Source organism: Fringilla coelebs, assembly GCF_963513975.1.
Source record: "Fringilla coelebs genome assembly, chromosome: 3".
Lineage (NCBI taxonomy): Eukaryota > Metazoa > Chordata > Aves > Passeriformes > Fringillidae > Fringilla > Fringilla coelebs.
The window spans coordinates 18,595,289-18,618,877 of NC_140030.1; the positions used below are offsets into that span (position 1 = coordinate 18,595,289).

At 36.5% G+C, this 23,589-nt stretch overlaps 1 protein-coding gene across 1 annotated transcript in view; it reads left to right on the forward strand.

Annotated features, from left to right (window-relative positions):
- EIPR1 (EARP complex and GARP complex interacting protein 1) overlaps nucleotides 1-23,589 on the forward strand; it is a 74,868-nt gene that overhangs the window by 14,461 nt on the left and 36,818 nt on the right. Inside the window, exon 4 of the mRNA XM_084202167.1 lies at nucleotides 21,678-21,834. Within this exon, the coding sequence (XP_084058293.1) occupies nucleotides 21,678-21,834 (157 nt within the window). The remainder of the gene's footprint in view (nucleotides 1-21,677; nucleotides 21,835-23,589) is intronic.

Here is a 23,589-nt window from a genome sequence, read left to right on the forward strand (position 1 = left end):
TTCTGTCATGAGGCTTGAGAAATCCACTTGTATCACTCAGGGAAGGGGCTGATTTTTCTCTCTGACAAGGAATCTGAGGTGTCAGTTGAAATAAATATCATTTCATCTAGTCAATATTTTTCTGTTCTTTCATGGAAATGCAGTCCAAGATTATAACAATTACAGAGTTAGTTTCAGGCTTTGTACATCTGTGAGCAGCTGTAGACAAGTGTGTTCTTGCTGTTCAGCCTTCTGATTATACTAGGGAGAGGATTCCAGGATTGCCTAGTTCTCCTAATTCTTTTGGATTGAAAGAAAACTGCTAAAATTTGAATTTTTTTCACAAATCCGAGGTGATTTTTTAAAACCAATGGTAGTAGATAAGTAGATTTTTCCATTGAAATGATTGTAGGCATTTTGATTGAGAGCCTTTCTGTGAGATTTCCAATTTCCTTTATTGGACCTAATAAATCACATTAATGTTTTCTATTCCAGATTATTTGTTTTCTAGATTTAGTTTATCTAATTTCTTAATATTAAGCTCTATTGTTTATTCTTCATGCATCTTACTTTAGAATTGTCGTCCATTAACATTCTGCAGAAAACAAGTTCTCATTCTCAGATGGTGATTACTGACTCTAAATAGCAGTGTATAGGACTGAAAGCACACAGTGTGGGGTTCTGTAATAAGGAGTATTGAGTTCAGCAGACAACTTATTTCAAGTAGTAATGCAGCCAAATTAAACAATCGAAACCTTTACAACTCTTAATCTATTGCATTTCTTTGTTGTTTTAAAAAGACTCAACTCATTTTCTCATTGAACTACCAGTCAAATGAGATGATGCTTTCAGGAACAGCTGTAAGTATTGTGCCAATCCCTTGTGTCTGGGCCCAGCACTTCTGTCCAGATTTGAACATTGTTGAAACTGGTAGATTGAAGAAATGTGAGATGTGTCCATTATTAATAGCTGTTTTTGAAGTTGCTTAAAGAAGTGATAAAATGTGGCATTGAAGAGAAGTGGACTTATGTACATTTTCCAGTTCCTAGCTCACTGTATGACCTAATGGAATGACATTTCCTCTGGGTGACATTTCCTCTTTTTTGTTGGGAAAGATACTGAGTTTTCTTTTACTCTTGCATATTTGCAAAGAGTTGTCATAACTGATGTATGAAAAAAAGATGTAGGTGCAAATAGAAGGGCTATTCTGATCTTTGATTTTTATTAAGAGGAATTTGCCTTTTACATAGGAAGTTTGGGAAATTTCTTTTTTCAAATGCAGTGAAAATCTTTCCACGGTATCCAGTTGTTATCATCCTCTGTTACGTTATTGAGACATCAAGGCTCCTGTTTATTTTTTACTGGACTACTTGATAGTTAATGCTACTGCCTGAAAGTCACAGATGACACCAGCAATCTTGCTCATGTTTTGAAATACAAATGAGGTGCTGGTTTGCTTCTCTTTTTTCATGAGGGGATAAAACTTAGCAAAATAATGTAATATGCAAAGCTTTTTGATAATTTCTTCTGAGTGCTAAGAATTCTGCATGGGAAATGGGTGTGTGCATTCAGCTGGTAACAATGGGTTGTCTCCGGGGTAAAGGTTCAAACAGAAAGTTTAAGCCATCTCTGTTTGTTTGAGAAGAGCAGTGTTGTAATAATGCTTGTTTTTACTACTCTGGTTGAGAGATTCCTTGAATTGATATACCAGAAGTCTTAATCAAAACTCAGAAAATCCTCTTATATGGAGAAGTTCCTGCATTTGATTTGGTTTTGTTGTTGCCGTTTTGTTGGTTTGGCTCTTTTTTTAAATTTCAAAGACAGTATTTTAACTACTTCTATAAAATCCCGCACCATCATGCTTTGATCTGAAGGTTTTTTCCCATGTGTGTGGATATGTAAATGTGTATGCGTTGTTTTCTCCTGAAACATACAGGTAGGAAACCTCATTCAGAAGTAGAAACAATCTGGCCTTGTCACTCTCTGGAGCATGATTTTTTTTTTTCTCCTGCCTTCATGGATATGTGAAATAATTTTACTTGTCCTTGACTTGTAAGTGAAAAAGGCATAAAGAGGTAGAACTTAAAATGTATTTATTATTTATTACACCAAATGATGAACAAAGTCATGTACTTATGAGTCATAATAGCTATGCTTCTATTGCAATGAAAAATAATTTCCTTGTTCTCTACTAGGTTATTTTCTTTAAATGCTTACTTTTGATAAAATCAGATTTTTTTGCCCCTAAATGACTAAACTTGCAGCAAACTCATTGTTTTGAGATGAGCTTTTGCTTTTAGAAACTCTCGACAAAATATGTCGAAAGTGCCAAGCGTAGCACGTTTCCATGATTGGATGCAGACTCTCCACTCATATTTTTGGCTTTACTGCCCTTTTACATAAAGTCCATCAGAATATTTACTATTTACTGACATTGATTCTGCATATCTTTAAATTCTGTGATTTCAAGAAAGGAACGTCCCCTTTAAAGTAAAAATAAGATGGCTCCAATAACTTTCTTGTTCACAAGAAGTCACAGGAAAATTTAAATCCTTGTTGAATATGTAATTTGGGAACTATATTCTCTAAACAGTCAGTAAAGTTAAATCAGAGGGCGCTCTGTATTCTTTGTTCAAGATATTTTACTAGACTATCAATGTATAATTAGGTTTTTAAAAGGAAAACACCTTCCTGACTCTGAAGTCAAAATGAAGGAAACAGCCTTTTTTTGTTAGCATCAGTATTTACAACTTTGTGTAATTTTGACATTAAAAAAATACAGGACTTTATTAATGATGCATTGTCAATTATGACATTAACTAGAATAACTGTGGTTCCAGTAGCATTGGAACAATTGTGTCTTTGGATATTAACCAGAAATTCCATTTTCTAGGACATTTTGTCTTAATATAAAGAAAAAATTGTGGAACTCTATCTCCCCTCATGCCCCTCCTCATGCACACACTTCAAAAATGCTGACTTAATCACATCATTACAAAGGGAAAACTTATTAGACTCAGTTCCTGCCTCAGTTGTAGTGGTTTCCCCCCCTCACTCATCATGAATACGCCACTTAGGAAATTTTATACTGTTACGACTGATATTCTAGGAAGATGATTTTATTCTCAAGTGTTAGGCTTACTAGTTATGTATAATCTTGTCCAACCTCCAGAAAAGATCAGGAATTTTCTATCCTGGTGCTACACATTTCTAACTCACTCACCAATATTTTGTGCTAGAAATGTATTAAGACCATCCTGGTGTAACTGTCTTTGCTGAGAGACAGGATGTGTCTTCAGGAGACACGGAGAAGTAGCTCCTCCTTTTGCAAATGTGTATGGCAGCTAATTGATGTTGTGAGAATTAGGAATGTTGTATCTTATCACAGATTCCCTAGGTGAAGAGAGAAAGTGCATAAATATATGAAAGAAGCTAAGTATAAGAGGAGAAAAGAGGGATTATAGTCTGAATACCTCAGGGGCAGGGGAAGAAGGCTTTGTAAAATTAATATCTGAGGTATCCAGAAGAACTCAAGCACTATTAGTCAGTTTTGTGACATGTTGATGCATAATTTTTCTCTTCTACTACAGCAAATCAACTGAATTAAAACAGGGGTGTGTTTTCTTTTGTTTTTTTCCTCTTGAAGAGAATAAGATTGTTACTGACAGCTTTAAAGTAGGTAAAAATCAAGGGGAGAAATTAGTTTGGTAGTCTTCTAGCTTTAGAAGTTAAATTAGATTGTTGAAGTTCAGTATGAGACAGGTTAGGTCTTAGAAAAACTAAAAGGTTGGATTCTTGAGAGAGCAATGCAATTTAGGGATCATTTTAGGGTGATGATAATAAAAGTGACTATAAGCTAGAGTGGTATAGTTGCATTGTAATTTATTTAATGCCTGATCTCTTAAAATTTACATGTTCTTATTTGCCTATGATATTTATTAATATCCTAAAGCTATGTTCAGCAAAGCAGAAATCATATAATTTGCTTTACAGTAGCCCAGAATTAAAATGGAGGATGCTGTATTTAATGGAAAATCTCTGTCAGAACAATTCTAGGAACTTTATACCTTTCTTCTTTTTTGCTGTTCTGGCTAGCTGTAGTCAGTTGACTGTTCTCTTTTTTATTACTTTCATTAAATTAAAATTGGACAGAAGTGGCACTTCTAAAAAGTGAATAAGAAAGGTGACAAAGTAATTAAGGAGATCATAGCATTTCTTTGTAGAAATCCACACTTAAATATCAGAAAAGAAGAATTATGGGGTGGGTTGAGGGTCAAAAATGTACCCTCCAAATAATGATATGAACCAAGGAGAATAATGGTACACTAAATATAATAAGTTTAAAAATGAAGATAAATTAGTCTTCAAGAAGTTGGTAACTAACCAAGCACTATCTTCAACTGCTAAGGGGAAAATGATTTCACATGTGTATTCCTACTGCAAGTTTGAAAGGAGCTTGCTTCATTATTCAGAAGAGCATCCTAGCCTACTCTAGGATAATTTTTTCGTTGCGAAAAAATGAAATGACAAAACCCTGGAATTTACACTAAAGGGGAGTATCTTGGAAACTAGAACCTGACAAAGTGCTAGACTCCATTGGAAAATTATCTGTATACAGTCTCAATAGTGCTCAAGTTTCAGACTATAGAAGGAGAATTCAGAAAGCCATTTCATGGACTTTTAATAACGTTCTGAGGCAACAAGAAATACCAACAGTCAATGGGCTAGGGTGTGTTTAATAATTTTTGTATGTAAAGTAGAGGATGGAAGCCTCCCCTCTAGAAATGACCAAAAAAATGTGGATCCCTGCATTGATACAATGATTAACAGGATGTTGGGTAATACCTGGAAATATATTGATGATGCCCTTTTTGTCATTCCAGCTTATCATACACTGTTATGAGGTGTTTGAAAAATTTCAAAGTTAGGTGGATGTGCAGTGGTGCAGGTTTTAAGTGGCTTTGGGGGCTGGGGGAGTCATGCCTTGAATTTGTTTTGTTTAATACAGAAATTATTTTTAATCTGTTGGCTTGTTTATACCCCCTCCCTGTCTCTCACCTGCTGATTTGGGATACTGTTAAAATGGAGGCAGACTCTTAAAATGGAGGTGGACTTATAAAGTAAACTTCAACTACGTCACTAAAGGAATGGGGAATGCAGGGGGATTTTTCTGAAAGCTGTGTAAAAAGTTCTGCAGCCATTTGCCAGTTTGCCAGCAATGGATGGCTTCTTTTCGAGTGAGTCTTGGATCTGGTCTCTGTGGACCAGAATATGGAATAAAGAAGTTGAAATGAATGATCATGGTGATGAATTTGGGGAAAGCTGTCATTCTAAAATAATGTTTTATAAATATAATCATAGTTTATACAGCATTATTTGCAAAACCTGAATATAGCTTTCATTATATTCTATAAGCTAGAACTAACCCCCAGATGTGTGCATTGCTCTGACATACAGATGAATCTATTTAGCATGTCAGCAAAGAAACTGGTGGTTTGCTTGGATTTTGATACTGTGTAATGGCCAGCTACTTGGGTAGTTACTGTTTCTGTTACATGTTCTACAGAAATTTAGCAATGGTAAAATTGTTTGGGAAGTCAAGGGTTAAGGCAAACTGCTGGTGGATTTGCATGACATGATGGGGAGATAAAGGGGAGGAAATAGAAAAATGATCCAGGCCGAAAACTCTGCATAGGTGGAAAATAGTTTGCCTGCTGAACCTCCAGTTGGACCTGGGTAGTGGTCTCCATTATTGCAAAGGTGAATTTTTAAGATGTGATTGTATGCAGCTACCCTGGGTGCAGGAGGAAGAAATGCTTGGAGGGGCAAGAGTAAAGGACCATGTCCCACAGCATAATTGTAGACAATTGTACTGTTGCTGTCACCAGTCTAATAGGGAAAATGCTTGCTGAAAAACAAAGTGAGGAAATTAAGGTGATGGTAGAGTTGGAGAAATAAGGAGATCCTGAGGAAGGAGATCCCAAAACCAACTGTGAGATATGTGAGAACACAAGGAGGTATGACATGGTAAAATAGCTTTTGGGTAGTCAGTCAGTAGGCTTGAGAAATGTTAGAGATAACATCCTTAGGTGTTGGCAGAGATTTAGTGTCTGTCCATACAAAAAACTATTGTTGTGGTTAGTCTGCATGTTTTGGTTTTTGATTGGCATTTCTTGTTTTGCATTTTGTTTCTTTATCTGTGGAAACTTCTGCTATTTTCTCATTTTTCTTCCTTTCTGTGGCATTTACTGAAAGGATTGGTGAACTCATTTGCCAAGATGTTAGATCCATATTGTTGGATCTTTTAGTTTTGTTGCTGTAAGATGAACGGTGGTCTAGAGGCTTCAGCTTCTCTTTCAGCTGTTTTAAACTGTGCCAGCAAACTAAACAGAATGGTTATGCTTTTTGTTTATGCAATTGTAAATTTGGTTGCAAGGGTATTTTCACACCACAAGAGTACTTTTATGTAATTGAAAACCTGAAAATTAGTATGTCACAATATAGGTGATAAAAATAACAGCATTAAAGTCTGATGTTTGGAATGATTTACTCTAATGATGTCAGGTAGGGTGGAGGCCGATGTGAAAAGTGTGTGCGTGAGCTGTATCAACGCTGAAAACAATTTAAGAAAACAACCCTTAGCTGCATGTTGAATAATCAGGTTTTGGTATCAATTAGCTGACTGCATGTTTGTTGGGGTTTTGGGGTTTTTTTGTTTGCTTGGGGTTTTTTTTACAGCAATATTGCTATAAAGAAAATTTTTGCTGGAAATTGTAACCTGTAGAGTAAAATAAATAATCTCAGGATATTAGACTACTATAAGGTTATATATGTATTCTAATAACTTGGAATGGGGCCATGGCATTCACCTAGGGTCTGACTTGGAGTAGAGCCTACTGTTAAGCTGTGAGGATGCTCTGTGAGCAGTTTTGGTGTGGGCCAAGTTACAGTGTACTTTCACACAATAGTGCCCAGATGTAGTGCAAGAAATTCATGATTAGTTGGAGTGTAGCCTCCTTCTTTTAACTTAGCCTGCAAAAAATTCAGCCTGATTGTGCTTTGTGGCCTCAGGGCTGCAGACCTGTACCTGATGTTATTTTAAGTAAGTTGCCCATAAATAAAATACCTGTCATAGTTCTCCATTGCAGACTTGTATAAAATACACAGACTGTTTATTTTGGATAATGTATTGAAGAGAAACATGCAAGTACTACAGAAATTAGATGAAAGACATGATAAAGATGTATATGAAATAAATTATGATATGAAGATCCGGTCAAGAATTTCTGTTCTGCTATCTCAATAATATGCTGGTTCTGTTGTGTGGCTTCTTCCACAAAATTGACTAATTGTTTTAGAGATAATTTCAGCCTTCTAGCAAAGAGGATATTTTGAAACAGTTGTCCTCTTTTGTATAGCATTTTTACAGTGTCTGGTGCTATGGGGTGGTTTTGTTGTGATAAGGATTAGTAGGTGTTGTGGAGGTTCTTCTTAAAGAATCTTGATGAATTAAAGCAAAAGCTTCATGCTGCTCAATTGACAAGAATGTTTAATTACTGGGTATTAGGTACATGCATTCACTGAGGCAAAATTAAGTTTCTAGCAATTATAATTGTCTTAATTCATACTAGTTCTTTCTTTTGAAGAAGGCACTTCTTTTCTGTCTGCTTTCAGGTATCAAATGCTGAATCAGATCATGAACTGGAGTTGTTTGCCAGCTTGGTGATTTCTGAGTTCATAGGAAGGCTAATCAGGTTTTCATGGGGCTGTGAAACAATCACTTCTCTTTTATTCTCAGTGCCCTTTGTAAGGATGCTGATGGTTTGTTGACTTCCTCATCTACTGCTGCACACAAGGCTCAGAAAACTGTCAGTCATGATATAAAGAGCTTTTTCCTGAACTGTAACTACCACTTTAGAGTACAGCATCATGTTGGGATGGCCTGAACTGTTTTTCTCTACATGCATGAACTAACTTTTATAAACAGAGGAGCTCATCTTTTGAGTCCTTCTATTCTCACCTTTTCCATGGCATGAAATTACCTAAAAGTGTCAGGTCTGCAAGACTAGGTAGATGACATTGTTACACTAATAATGCTATTTCAGGAGCTCACAGTGGAATGCTTCCTCCGAAGATAAATCTTCAGATAAATCTTTGTTTTAAATCCATGAGATAAATCTAGATTAATTCCTTTCACTAGGAAGAGATAAAACTGAATTTAAAAGCAGAATCTTTATCTAATCTAAATTTAAAAGCATAATTAGTAAGTTTCTATGTTGCTGTCATCTTTTGTATTTGTGCTTGCCTCTGCTTTTCCTAAGAATTCAAATTCTTATTCAAATCCATGGAAACATATGTAGAAACACATTTATTGTCCCAGTTCAAATGTGTTTCTAAACTCCTACAAAAATAGTTTCTGCACTTCTGTTGCATGTAGGGACATAGCCACCAGAGGGCAAAAGGAAGTGTGACTGGACAAAGCTGTTACCTGCAAATTTCCACATGCAAGCATATCCTGGTTTTCACTTGGATTTTTTCAAACAAGATAGTTGTCCTGGTGCAGTGATTATGAAGACTTCATGCAAATAGCTTGCATTTTTTGATTCAGAGCATGCAAACACAAAACTGGTGTTTAATTTTGTTGAAAATAGTTTGCCTTTAAAATCCATTATTTCAAAACAATAAATCTACAATGAGTTATGGCTGTCTGGTGCATTGCACTTACACACTGAACTTGTGTATTAAAAAAAAAACTTTCTGCCAAGAAAATTGATCAGTAAGGATACTGGAAATAATGCTGCTGGTGATGCTTCATCTGCTTAGTATTGAAGACAGCAGGTGACACTTTTGCCTTGCTGTAATGAAAGCACTCCGTGTAGGGAAATCATTGGTACAGCCATGGGATATACTACAGTCATGTGGAATGTGTCTTTAAATATTCCCCCTTCTCAGCAGTAGTTGTGGGATGTACAGAAGATTTATTCCCGTAGTTTGAAGGAAGAAATAAATGTCCTTGGTGTTCCTAATGTTCTTCTAATTTTTTTTTCCCTAGGAATTCTAGCTGTTATATGTAATTTGAGTGTTTCTTTACAAGTAGTTTGCAGTAAGGTTTAAAATTAAATGGTTGCCTGTCTGATCCACGTGATGAAAAAATGCTACACAAGTGATGAACAGCTTGAGAAATTGTTCCATGTTAATTCTGTTCAAAATTGAAGGTCTCTATGCATAGATGTACATTGAGTTCTGTCCAGATGAGAGATAACGTAGCTGTCATATCATAGTCTGTGCTATAATCTCACTTGCATGTAAGACTGCTGTAGGAGTTAAGCTCAGTGGTGTCTCAGCCAGTGTGCAGGAGCAGATGCACAGTAAAAAGTGTAAGATCTCAGGGACCATGGACCATGTATAATAGAATTAACTTGAAGCACAGATCCTTGTTTTCCCTTGATTTAGGATCTCATCTTTATTTGACAGCGATTATCAGGATAATTTCAACATTTTTAGTATGAGGCAAAAGAAAATGAATGTCAGAAGAGGGAGGAGAAAAAATGACAGAAATTCAAGTATAACAGAATGGTCATGATGTTGAAAAGAGTGCTTTAAATGCAGAAAGTTTTTAAAATGCTTCTGAATTAGTGCTGTCACTGAGGGATAATCTCTTGAATTATCAGACTGCTCTCTCACTGTTGGAAGGTTTAATTCTCTTTCCCTTTTTAAATTATTTTTTCACTTAGAACAAAAGAAGTGTTTTTCTGACTCTAATTTGAAGTCGTTTTTAAATGCTATTTTCAAGTATTGATCTCAACTAATATAAAAGACTGCAAGAGAAATTTTTCTTTGCCATCTCTAGTCAATGCTATTCCTACAGTAAAAATAACATTTTGCAGAAACTTGTAAATTCTTACAGTTTGTGTTTAGGCATCCTTGTGCAATGATTTTGTTGCATAAGTGAAAGTTAAAGGCTTGCTTTTCTCTGTATTAGACTAGTTTTGTATTCATCTTCAGAGTTATTCCCAAGTAATGTAAGTGAAGCCAAGTATACTCTGCAAGTTCCTTCCAGTAAATGTTAAGACATTTTGCAACCTCACTTTTTTTGCATTCTATATTTTGTGATGTTCTTTCTACCATGAAAAGATAGCCTGCTTTCATTTTCCATTATCCCATCCTTCTTGGAAAGCTAGAGGCCCTGGGAGTATCTCTTGCTTCATACCTGTAAGAGAATGATAAAGATTTTTTCTTATTTCATCTTTTTTTTTTCCCCTCTTGCTGACTTATCAACATCACAATTCAAGTACTAGCAATATCTTAAATAGTTATAAAAATGATAAATTTTTTATAAAGAAGCAAATCTTGAGTTATTGCAGTTATATGATGACATCAGTTGTGTAGCATATTCTATTATCTGCATATCCTCTTATGAAACCATGTTAAAATGTTTTGAGAACTCTTTTAGTTTGAAATTTTTCTCCTGATTCTAGGTGATAGTTTGCAGCCTTAATTATTTTGTGTGTATGGCATGTGGTGGTTTTTTTTTTGGTTTTTTTTTTTTTTGTTTTTTTTTTTTTTTTTCTTTTGTGTGTCATCAATCAAGCATCAATGTATCTGACCATTAGACATAAAACTTAGGACGTTTCTGCTACTGCAGCAAGCTGAGTGACAGCTACAGGAAGTATGAGAATTTGAGGTTAATATTTGTGTCTTTTTTGACATTGTGAAGACTATTTTGCAGCTCAGCATAGTTTTATGATATCCACTGTGGGTGCACATGCCATCTAGTAGACTAACAACACTTCTCCACCGTTCCTTACGCTCAAATTGCTGTCACCATGACCTTCAGGGCCCTTTCTGCATAGCATTGTTGAACTTCGAGGTACCTGTTAGTCTGTTTTTCCAGCCTGTTTCTTTCCCTCTGATGTTCCCTGAGGTCATTAATGAAGATGCTGAACAGTGCTGGCCACACTGCCAGCTCCTGAGACATACCAGTAGTGACTGGCTCCAGATGACTTTTATGCCACTGACCACAATCCTTTGAGAATTGTAGTTCAAACAGTTTTGAACCCAACCCTCCTGTTCTTCAGTTTGTCTGAGGATGTTATGGACCAAAGGCTTGTTAAAGGTGAATAACATCAACTGCTTTCCCCATTTTTACCAAGCCTGTTTTTAATTTAATTTGCACTGCAGAATGCAATCATATTTGTCAGACATGAGGTCTCCTTCATAAATCTGTCCCAGTCACCTCATGTTTTGCAATGTTTTTCAGATTCTCTTCTTCTGTCACCTTCCGGGGACTAAGGGGAGACTGACTAGTGTATAGTTCCTTCTTGCCCATCTTAAATATAGGAATGCCATTTGCTTTCTCAAAGTCCTTAGAAACCTCTCTCCAGCACCATGACCATTCAGAGTTGATTGAAACTGGCCTCATAAATACATTGGCCATTCCTCAGTTCTTGTGGATGCATTACTAGGATCCAATTTCTTTAAATATTCCCAAATTTGACTTTCCCGCTGGTCTTGGCAGCTTGGGATTCCTCAATCCTGAGGATAGCAAAGGCCCCTCCACTAGACACTGAGCTTATTAAAGTCCACAAGGACCAAGACTATAAATTGGAAATTCCTTCTCATTTTCAGAAGATTGTGTTATCCTTTGTTTCGTCCTTCTAGCAGACACCAACTGCATTTTGCCACTTTGGTCTGCCTTCTAATCCTAAACCATAATCTCTCATTTGAGCTGGGACCTCCATGCACTCTAGTTGCTGACGTTTATAAAGGGTGATTCTCCCCTCTCACCCTCCTGATCCATACCTCTAATCCCAGCGAGATTGTACACACCAGTAAGACTCTGTATTTGACATAAACATAGGGTGTACTTGGTCAAAAGAATTGAATCTCATCCTGGAGCTGAAGATTTGACCACCAAGGTATTTGTGGGTTTGTTTCTATTTGGTTATGTTTTCATAATTACTTTTCTTAGATTATAAGCCTTTTAGGAAGGAGCTATGTATCTTTCTCCACTTGAGTTCAGTAAAAAAATGCCATGGGGTTTCTTTCCTGTGAGTATTTCTGAGGTGTAAACAAATGAGAACTGCATAGTTATTAGCAGCCAACTAACAACATGATGTATTGTTTTAATGCCCCAAATTGAAAAAAACTACTGAGTAGAGTAGGGCAATATTTAGTCTTTTTCTTTAGACTTTTTGGATGTGCTAGTTGTTGATAGCTTGAACTAAGAAAAATCCCAACCACAACTTATTCTTGTTCTATTAGTAAAAATATTGTAGCACTTGTAACTGGCCTAATGAACAGAAAACTGAGTGTATCTCAAAATAGTGCTGTTTATAATTATTTTCTTCCATTAATTACTTTCCTTGATGTGTGAGCACATCTGGAAGCTAGCTACGTAAAATGTCTAGTTAATGTCCAGATACAAGCAGATTATGATTCTGAGATCTAAGCTTTGAATCCCAAGTTATTGCTGAAAGAAATTTTGTGTGTGCTGGTTGTGGCCACACATCTGTATTTCTATTGAGGGGAGGTACCGAGTGGAGAGCGTGGAAGGATGATGACCATGGAAGGGTGGTGAACCTACCTTTTCTGATTGAGCTAGTGGTTAGAACTTGGTTCATCAAGCTTGAGGCAGCCACGTAAACTGCTCGTATTGGATGGAGTGACATTTGTCCTGCTTGAGGCAGACTTACTACAGAAGTTATATTTGTCTTTGGAACTCCTACGGAGTAGAATGGGAATGCTTGAGGTTATATAGACGTACTATTGAATATGTAACTGTCTATTAAGGTGCCTGATTCAACAGGGGGATAAATGGTCTGCAGTTCCCATCAACTTGTTAAGGAGTGCAGTTTTTAATATTTTATGAAATATCAAGTGGGAATTTAAGTGCATTGGTTTCATTTCACCTTATTTCACTGACAGCTGCCATGGTACCTCTGTGAGACAACTGTTGTGTGTGTGCAAGTAGCAATGTGGACGATGCTGTTCAGCTCTGCTTGCCTTTGTGATGATAGAAGCCAACATGTAAATATCCCTCATTAAGTTTTATTGGTGTACTGTGCAGCTTTCCTCAGCACAGAGTTAAATCTCAGAAATTATTTTATATGGCTAGCCAATACCTTTTTGCTTGTGTGGTTCTCACTGTTGTTGCAGCTTTGACATTATTGCACCCAAATTCTGCCTGAAGAGCAGAGTTCAGCTCCCCAGTGTAGCAATGGTTGCAGTTCTTTGCTTGGGCTGTCCCTGTACAGCAGAGTTCCCAAAGTGCAATCAGTAAATTTTTACCTCCCTCAAACAGATGTATATCAGCTAAAAAGATATGTGCTGAAACATTGTCTAAAATCACCTTGGGACAGCATAAGAAACATCAGACTATTAAAAAGTGCAATTCACGCCTTTTCCAATTTGACTGCCTGCTTTCTGCACACTGTCTCCTGTTCTTCCATAGAAAATTATGGGTTTACCTGCCTCTCCCCATACCCTCTCTCCATGTCAGACCCCACACCTTTGCATACTCTTAAATTGTTCTGTGTTAGTGTGCAGCAGGTGAGGTTTTTAAAACTTCCTTGGACATCTGTATATACAATGCAAACATATATTAGTGTGAGGATAAAGAGTGAGCTGCTGTGTTTCCATGTTTTGTGGGTTTGTTTTATTTTTATTTTGTTTTGTTTGGTGGGTTTATTTGAAAATCAATGTCTGGTTTTTGGTAGCTAAAAAGTGCATTTAAGTAATGGAAGGGAAAATTAAACTCCTTGTGGCTCGTTATTCCTACATATATCTCACCCTCTGTATTTCAGAAAAAATGTAAAATCAAGGACTACACAGGCTTTTAGAACAAAAGATGAAGTTACTAACCCAGAAAACAAATGGTCTGTTTTCCACCTCTTTTTTTGCCTGTGAAGGACATAATGTTGAATAAACACAACACAGTTTATTTTTTATTAATTGATTAAAAATGCTGAAAGGCATATTATTTTTTTAAAACAAAATATGCATACCTGAGTAATTCTGTTTTTATTTCTTAATTCTATTAAACTTGAAGAAAAATGTTCGCATTGATTGATAAGGAAGAGTGCTAACTGTTTGTCAGTGGAAGGGAGGAGGGTTCTGAACACTGGCTGCTTGTTCCTGTCATACTGAGAGCACTAATGGGCACCAGCTGGGCTGCAGCTATAGCAGCTTCACCACTTCAGCCTTGCACAGCACGAGCTGCTGTGGCAATGCCGCAGAAGGGCCTCCTGTGCAGATTTAGGAAGTACACACTTCAGTTGTTGTTCCCTGGGCAACAGAATAACTGCAGACAGCTGGCTTTGCACCACCTGAGCTGATCAAAGAGCAAACCCTGTCAGGCACTGATACTTCAGCTCCTCCAGCTTTAGTGTGAATGTCTGCAGGCAGTGATGTAGGAAGCATTGTCATTCAGGTTTCAAGGTTAAACACAGGGGAATGAAGTAGAGTGACAGCAAAAAGTAATATGAAAACATTGTTCCTGTAGATAGTGCAGTCAGGTGTGTATAGCTATTGGTGATCGAGGATTAACTTGAAAACACTAAATTACTGATGTACATATAAAATATCTTTTAGAATTATTCAAAAGAGACTGGGAGGCTAGGAATAATTGGCTTGAATTTCAGGAGAAGGAAGAACAATCTAGGGTGATAGATCATGTTTTTCATTAAGAAAGACCATAAAGAATGATTGAACATAAAGATGAAAGTGGTATGTAAAATTATATGCTGTGAAGGATCTATATCTGGTTTGCTGGAAGCTTCTGAGAGGTCAGGACTGCAGCAGCATGGTGGGGTTTATTCAGCAAGTGATGCCAGAAGCATGAAAGGTGGATGACTGAATAATAGTGAACTGTAATGTTGTCCAATGTGGACCTGTGTAATTGGGATTAAGATCCACTTGAATATGTGGGATGAGAGTGGAGGGGTGGGAGTGGCAGGTGGTAGTGTTCATAAATGTCCACTGAACTCTTTTCTTGTACTTCTTTTATATTATAGTAATATCTACTTAACTTTGTTTAAGAGGGGTGCTAGCTTCTTAAAATACTGTTTTAAACTTTGTTGTGAAATAATAAAGATTATTTTTAATTACTTCTCTTAAAATAAGTTTCTCCTTTATTTTTTTTCTAATATCTGTATTTACTTCAAAAGGTAGTAGCTTCCCTTTTGCAGAAGCAGCAGGGAGTGAACATGGGTGAACAATAATACTGACTTTTAGCAAGTCCTAAATGTGCATCTGTCCACACCTGAAACAGGAAGGAGAACAGATTTGGTGTGTTTCTGAATGTACTCAGTCCTCATTTGCTGAAACTGCAGAATATTGACTACCATCCACACTTCCTTTGAGGGTTTGATTTTTATATACCAAATATTCTTTGAATTTTTTGTATTTCGTATTTATTTTAGTAGCATTTGAGGAAAGTTTCTCTAAAGTAGTTTCAGGTGGGGTTTTTTCCTTTTGTTTTGTTGGGGATTTTTTGGTTTGCCTTGAGGACAAATTAGACTATGTATTTCTTGTTTGGCTCTTCTGATTTACTGCATCAATGGCCCAGATATCAGTTGATTTCTTAGTATGGTTACTGAGGTTGCATGTTAAGTCCTTTTTAAAACTGTTATTTATTAAAGAGAATAAATTAAGAAGACTGTATAAACAGATTTTATGGGATCTGGTGTTGCATTCTTTGTAGTTTTGCAGTCTGTGGCATTTTCTGAAGGAATCGTTATAAGAATTCTGAATTACTTAAAATTTTAAATTTGTCTGTCTAAGTCTGGAAATGTGACAAAGCTCACTTCTTTCATTCTGCAAGTCTTCAGCTGTAGGAATTGCTGATGTGAAATCAAGAGCTATGCAAAGTACATAGGCCATCCCTTCTAACTTTAAAAACTACCAGTTCATTAAAAAATTGTAATTTTCTACAACAGCAGAAATGACTTTCAGTGTCCTGAACAATTGTATTGCATCTGGAATCAGCAGTGTTCTTATATCCACAGGTTTTTATTTTTGCATCTAATACAGAAATGATTGTGTAGTTTTTAAGGGATGTCTGCTGGCTACTGTGTTCCAGCAGCAGTGCCGTGAATTGAACTGTTGTGTGTGAAGGAACTTTATCAAGGAGTAACAGCTACCTGTAGTTAACTTTACAGTGTTTCTTTTTGAACCCTGGTCAGTAACTTCCTGTTATTTTTAAATTTCACGCAGATATTTTTTCCCCAGGCTTATTTCTTACTCTTAATTTAAGTTGGAGCAGTTCTCCAAGGGGAACAGTCTTTGGATGAAGATAAATGGGATGTCCCACCAATCTACAGCTTTTACTTTTTTTTCTGTGTTGGAACCAGCTGGTAGTATAAAGCTAAAAATTGTCATGGAAATAATCCTCATTAAAAAGTCCTTTTGAGTGCTGCAGGGAAATTTGGTATTAACTGACCATGTAGTGACCCTTTGCAAATTGCATGCTCTTCATGCAGATGGTTTTCTCACTTGCTCCACTTGTAAAGTAGGCATCAATGATGGCCTCATGTTCTATAGCCATGATTATGTCTTAGGCTTTGGCTGAACTGGACAGCATTTGAACTCAGCAAAGTTTATTTCCTACGTTTGATTACTGTACCCCTATTGCTACCAGCTTAATGTGTAGTTGCTTCCGTAAGCCTGGATCATTTCAGCAGAACTAGGTAGATAAAACTATGTGCACTCACTCTAGCAGATATTATCCTCTGCCCAGGAGATAATACTGGGGGACTTGGGGAAATGGTGCTTAACAAAGGGTTGTTGCCGTTGGAACAAGTACATTTAGCTTCATCCTTAGCTGTACCTAGCAAAAGATACACTGAAGATGTATGATGAATTAGATAAGGGATGAGGAGGAACAAATATTTCCCTCTCTTGAATGAGGAAGAATAAATATGACAAAGATTCAATAGTTCATTGTCTCATTTCTGGATCATTTAATGTGAACAATGCGTGAGGAATACAGTGGGACATCATTCTTCAAACCTTTGACTTACTCTATGAAAGTTCAGTAGTGCTTAGTAAACCTTGTAACATTTTTCTTAATATACTCTCTGATAAAACTTCAGCACAACCTTATCTGTTCTCTTCTGTGTTGGTGCTGTGACATAAATAAAAATTCTTGTTTCAATATGAAGTAGGGATGCAAAAATGGTTTTCAACTAAAGGAAGGCATAGAAGCACGACAGAGACACCATGTTTTTGCCTTATTTTTCTTTCTTTTACAGAATAACTGGCATTACCATTCAAATATTAGTTTAATACTTGTCTTTTAGCATTTTAAAGAGATAATATGAGAGCTGGTAGATAAAAACATTGTCATTTTGTATGCATATGTGCAGTAATGTGATGTGAAGATAGTAAAAGATGGGAAAATCTGGAGTTTCTCTTTGCCCGTAGGCATTCTAGATAAGCAATGGCACTACAGAAGTGGTAGAGAAATTACTTAGTAACACTGGATTTTTAAATTTTCATATGATCACTTGGGAAATAAGGCAATATGGGTAATGCCACAAGTACTGTATATTGTTAGTGAGCTTTTCATGTGGCCATGGGAAGCTTGTTGTGGGACTTGGATTTCTGTGTAGTAGGAATTCCTGTTGGTGTTTGTGGATTTTGTGTTTATAGGTTTGAAGCTAGTGGTTATTCTATTAAGAGGAACTGTGACCCAGAAAATACTCCACTTCATCTATCAGAAGAGTGACACACTTAGCTCTTAGATTTGCCCTCTCTTGTACAAGAGAGAAAATGGTATATTTAAAAAAGTTCCTTATATAAAGGTGAAGTAAGGCTTCCTTAAGGCCAACCATATCTAAAATTACTTCTCTGGGTGGCTGTGGAAATTCTGTTTTGGTTTCACACATCTGGGAATTAACAAAGTGTCAGAACTGTCCAAGGAGAGTTAGTAGTGCTCTGAATAAAGTCTTTCTTCTACAGATTTCAGCCATGTATCTAATTCCAGAATTTCTTCAAAGTTTCAAATTGGAATATTTGCAATGCACATACAGTTGTTCAAGATGGATTGACATTCAGCAGCTGGAAAGTGGTGTGTCACTTTCCCTGAGCATCATCAAACCCAGCTGAAAACAGAGGATAATGTCTGTGCTGAGTGTCAAAGTTCTATGCTTGTTGGCTTTTAGTGTTATCCCTTTCTGATGTGCAATTTAATTTATCCTTCACCACTAGTCCCAGTGAAGTAAAACAGGCATGGAGCTACACAAAATTCTGCATATGAAATTCTCCACCAACCTGCACTTCAGTTTTCAAACCACCAAAGTGCTACAGGAGCCTCGAGCACCACAAGTTTCTGGGGGATTTTTCTCTCTATATATATACACGTACATATACACTTATGCTTTGGCCTCCTTCATTCTTCAAAATGATGCTTGTTTAGTTGTTTTAGGGTTTTCAGTCTGGAAATCTGATTGTGCAAGGAACTAATACTCCAGTTTGAAGAAGCTAAAATACCATTTCAAGGCTGTATTAAGGATGTGGTGCTGTGGTTAGAGGAAAGATGTCTTGAGAATGTGTTTTTCCCCACCTTCCTCCATCTAAAACCTTTACTGCACAAAGCAGCAATCCTTGAAATTTCAATCTTTTTATGGAAGATAAATTTGATGTTGCACTTCAGTCTTTGATTTTCAGTCTTCCCTCAACTGATTTGGCCTATGTGGAAGTAATTTATTGTTTGTTAAGGATGAGAATTCATATTATATGGTGCTTGTGTAACTACTCATTTCTCTTGCTTAAGACAAGGAGAGCTCAGTACTGCAGAGTTTATTACAGGGATTTGTTTCCTTTTCCTTTCTGAAGAAAGCTAAATTTGTCCATTGTATATTTGCAAGTTTGGTGCTTTTGGTGTGTGTATATGACATGTTCTCACTGCTTCTTGAACAGATATAGGGCATTGAAATGTTAGTATATTTGCTCCATGTTTTACCAACCACAGTTTGAAATAATTTTGGGATCACCTAGCCATCTACTAGCAAGAAAAGCTGAAACCATAAGAAAGTGGTCTGCTGTAACTTTTCAGAAAAAATATGGTGTAGGAGGTGATCATGCAAGTTTTATGGGCAGCTTCACAATTATCAGAGAATTTTAAGAAAAGTGGAATAACAGCAGATTTTAGTAAATGAAATGAGAAATCTGAATTGAAACTGAACCAGGATAATGAAACATCAATGTTGGATATTGCTGTACACTCTCACACATGAGCATGGAAAAGGCCCTTTGGTTTTGGTATTCAGACATCTGCTATGTAAGATGGCCTTCATAATCTCATTATATTTACATATATTCTAGTAGAAGTAATTTTAGATTTATCAAAAATGAACAATACTTAAAATCGGTGTGTATCCTTTTAAAAGTCTGGCTGCATAAAATTTTCTATTTGTTAGCTAGCTTGTAAAATACAACAACAACAAAAAAAACCACCCTCAAAAACATCAAAAAACCTCCAAACCAAGCAAACCCACAACACGCCTCTCCATCCCAAAACTACTTCAGAAGTGATAGTTGATTCTTCATTTTTAATTAAGTCATAGATTGTACCATAAATTTTAAGAACTAGGCTCACCACTGATTACTAGTTGAAACCTTGTGGGTTAAATTTCAGCTAAAAAGAAAAAGGTAATATTTTTAAAATAATTCTTGGGAAAGATAAGACCTATCAGTATATTGAAAAGTGTTTTGTGCAGGCTACTTTAAAAAAAAAAAAATTGTTCCTTGAATATTAAGTTTCTTTGTGATATTTTAAAGTTCTCTTAAGACTTGCAGTGCAGTAGTGGAGAGTATGGATGGCTTGAAGAGCATGTAGCTTGTTTTCCATTATTTGCTTTTGTGGTTCTCTGCCATGATCTTGATAATAGTGGAAAAGCTAATGCTTTATATGCGTGTTACAGACCTTTTAGTAGTTATAATCTACCAGAAACTGTTCATTATTGGTCTGTCACATTAAAGTGAAACATTTGATGAATCTCCCCTTCTTTAGCTATATTGCACTTTAAGTTATTTATTACTTGCATGGTGTACAAAGCAAACTGTGTGTGGGGTTTGCCCTTTGCTAAGGAAAGGTAGCCATCCACTGCTGCTTTCTTTTCTTCCTCAGTGGCATGTGGATCTAGAGTAAATAATTTGCCTGGAATGATTCAGAAATAGCTGTTTAGTTAGCATGCTTTACAATTAGCAAAAGTTCAAATAAGTGTTAATAAATAAGGGATTTTCTATCATCTTTAGATGTATGGTCTCTTTTACTGTATTCAACTTGTATATCCAAATCACTGTAGAACAGTTATGTGCATCATACATATAATTTATGCTTAGCACAATCTATCAAATATCCAGGGATTGTGTGTTCTGAATTCATATAAAGTCCTCCTCCTGTCCCTGTTTCCTGTTGCAGAAATGGCCTTTTTTCCTACAGGTTTCACCTAAAGACCTTTTTTTTTTAGATTTCATATGACTGCATTTTATACATTCCTTCATTCTTGTATTCAGGATTTACTATGTATCAGTTACTTTTTGTCCTATTCTGCGTTGTTTGGCTGCCTCTTTTTTCCATATAGAATATCCAAAATGGTGACCTTTATAATACATGTTTTTTCTTCAGTTAGTACCATTTTAGCCTGAGAAGGCCTTTTTAGTGTCCTTGCTTCCTCTTGAAAACACTCTCATTACATGCAGCTGCTGCCACTTTCCTTTCCACTGATGAAGTTGGTTGCGTTTGCTCATGGCTCTGTAATCAGACGCTCTTGACTAAAATCAGCTAAAATGTACTTGGAGATAGAGGCCTGTAAAATGACCTCAGAAGAGAAGATTCATTGCTGCATATCCTCTGGACTTCTCATGTAGCTCATTCTGCAGCCAGCAGTCGCTCCCCCTGCTTTTTGCTTACCATGGCTGTGGCTGGTTCCTTTGTTCCCACTGGAGTGGATTGCATCAACCCGTTCATCCTCACTGAGCCCTGGACCAGTGGCTGGAACAGCGTGAACGTATGCACTGCTGCTCTGGTCTGCTCCCATTCTGCACTGCTACAAATTGCTGTATTGTGTGATGGGCACTGCTGTATGTGTGCAGACCATATGGTATTTTCTCCTCAATCTACAGTTATCTTGTTCTTCATACACTGTAATACTTTGCTGTATGCATGTAAGTTCAGTTTGTCTTTTGGAAGCCTTTTTTGTTTGCTGGGGTTAGAGGCATATACTTACTTGGGAAACCTAATTTTGCAATAAACAGTTGCTGGGAGTAAAGGATATGAGAATGCTCTAGATTAAACTGGAGATAGCTGCTAGAAGTGTTTAAATGATGTCTGTATCTTTACTGTTAAGGAATCAAGCAATGTAACTTGTCATATTCATTAACATCAGTATGGGGAATGAAACTTGGAAAACATGCGTCCCAAGGAGTTTTCATGAGCACCTAATTTTGCTTTTGTTCAGGAAGACATATGTCAAATACATGCTAATTATGAGTTCTGCAGCACCTTGACTGCTAACTTGAGGTCTGCGTCTGTAGCCACATCCTGCATTCTTTGAATTCATCTTGGTATAATATTTTTAAATATTTCAAACAGCAGATGTGCATTGCTTATAGATTTGTGTAAATGTTGGTGCAGTGTGTACAAAATGCATCTCCCATACAGTGATCTGTTGACATTATTCTCTGTTGCTTAGCTTCAGACACTAAAGTCATGACATGTGCTGCTGTTTGGAGGATGCCGAAGGAATTGGAATCAGGCAGTCATGAATCCCCTGATGATTCATCAAGCAACACTCAAACCCTGGAGCTACTCTGTCACCTTGACAACACAGCCCATGGCAATATGGCCTGGTAGGATTCTGCATATTTTATACTTCTAGAAAAAGCCTAAAGGATAGACCCATGCTGTTAGTTTTGTAGAGATTTATATTGAAGAAACTATGCTATGCACCTTAAAAGTATTCCATCTTTTAAAAAAGTATAAATTGGATTTTTAGTCCCAGATGTTTCATAGATTAAAAACATATATTAAAGTCCTGCAAACACATATGGAGTAACAGCCTGTGTATTGTTTGAATGTGTTTTTCCCCACCTGCCCCCATCTAAGACCTTTGTTGCATAAAGGTATGATACTTAGAATTTGAATATTTTGGAATATAAATTTGATGTTGCATGTAAGTTTTTCTTTTTTAGTCTTCACTCAACTGATTTAGTGTAACTTATTGTTTCATAAGGATAAGAATTCATTATGTTACATGGTGCCTGTGTAACTACTCTTTATCTGTTGTATAAGTCAAGACAAGGAGAGCTGCAGTACAGCAAGAGGTTATTACAGAAGTTTGTTTCCCTTTCTGTTGTTTAAGAGGAAGTTAAATTTCCCTGTTGTGTATTTGCAAGTTTGGTGCTTTATGGATATGGGTATATGACATATTCCCACTGCTTCCTGACTAGATGCAGGACATATAATAAGTTTTAAGCATCCATTTCTAGCCACAGATGTCTAGTTTGAGCCTTGCAGATTAAATTTTAACCAGAGAAAAAGGGTAAATTGAAGATGCTATTTACTATGCAGGTCTTGGAGGACATATCAGTGCGTTCAAAAATGTATAGATGACTTTTTTCTAAGGTACAGGTTTTCTGAGTGTTAAATTTCTTCATAGTAGCATCCTTTAATTCTTTGCTACATATTTTGAGTACCTCTCCTTGTAATTTTTTTTTTAATTTCACTTTTTATTGTGGATAATTTTGATAATTAAAATTCCCTACTAAATTGGAGAGGTTTTGTTGTTTGTTTTAATATTTTAAGCTTTGTGCTTTTTGTCTTTTAATTTTCCATAATCAATTTCTATCTGATGCCAGAATGCCAGAACTTTGTATGGTAGCCAGATCACTAAAGGAGGAATAGGAGGCATATAACAGCTTTTTGTCAGGACATGAATTATATGAATGCCCAGAATTTGGTTTTTGCTCTATAACAGCTGATAACAAACTCATGAGCAGTTTTCAGTCATCTGCTATCTGATTTTGTTCAGTACTTAGTGCTTACAAATATCTACTGCTATTTAATGCCCTTTACCTATGTGCATGTGTATGTATGCATAGAGATTTGAAAATGTTCAGTGTTACAGCTTGGCATTAGTACTTACTCCTCACATCATCCCAGGAAAGCACAGCTGAGTTAGAGGATCTTGTTTTAGAGCAGACTTTTCTATTCCTGTCTCACTCATATTGGACACAACTCATAAATGAATAAATTAGGCCTTTTGTGCTAAATGTGTCACATAAAGGCCACACCCCACTGAATGGTGTGTTGGCTGCAAATAGCAAGGTAAATATTCTTGGTATTACACTAATTAGTGTTTAAAAAAACATGAAGCCCTTAGACGGTAAGGGTTTGGTTGCTGTTAGAACCAAATAGGAATCAGAAAAGCAATTTTCCTCAATGCAAAGTGTAAACACCTTTTAAACCACAATGTAAGACCACAATGTACACAGTGTTCTGGTGTACACGAGCACTATGAGATCACTGGTGGTCTGGCACCATATACTTGCAGTAAGAAGGATCTGTCATTTGCCTTGCCATTAGAGCATACATACCCTTTATGT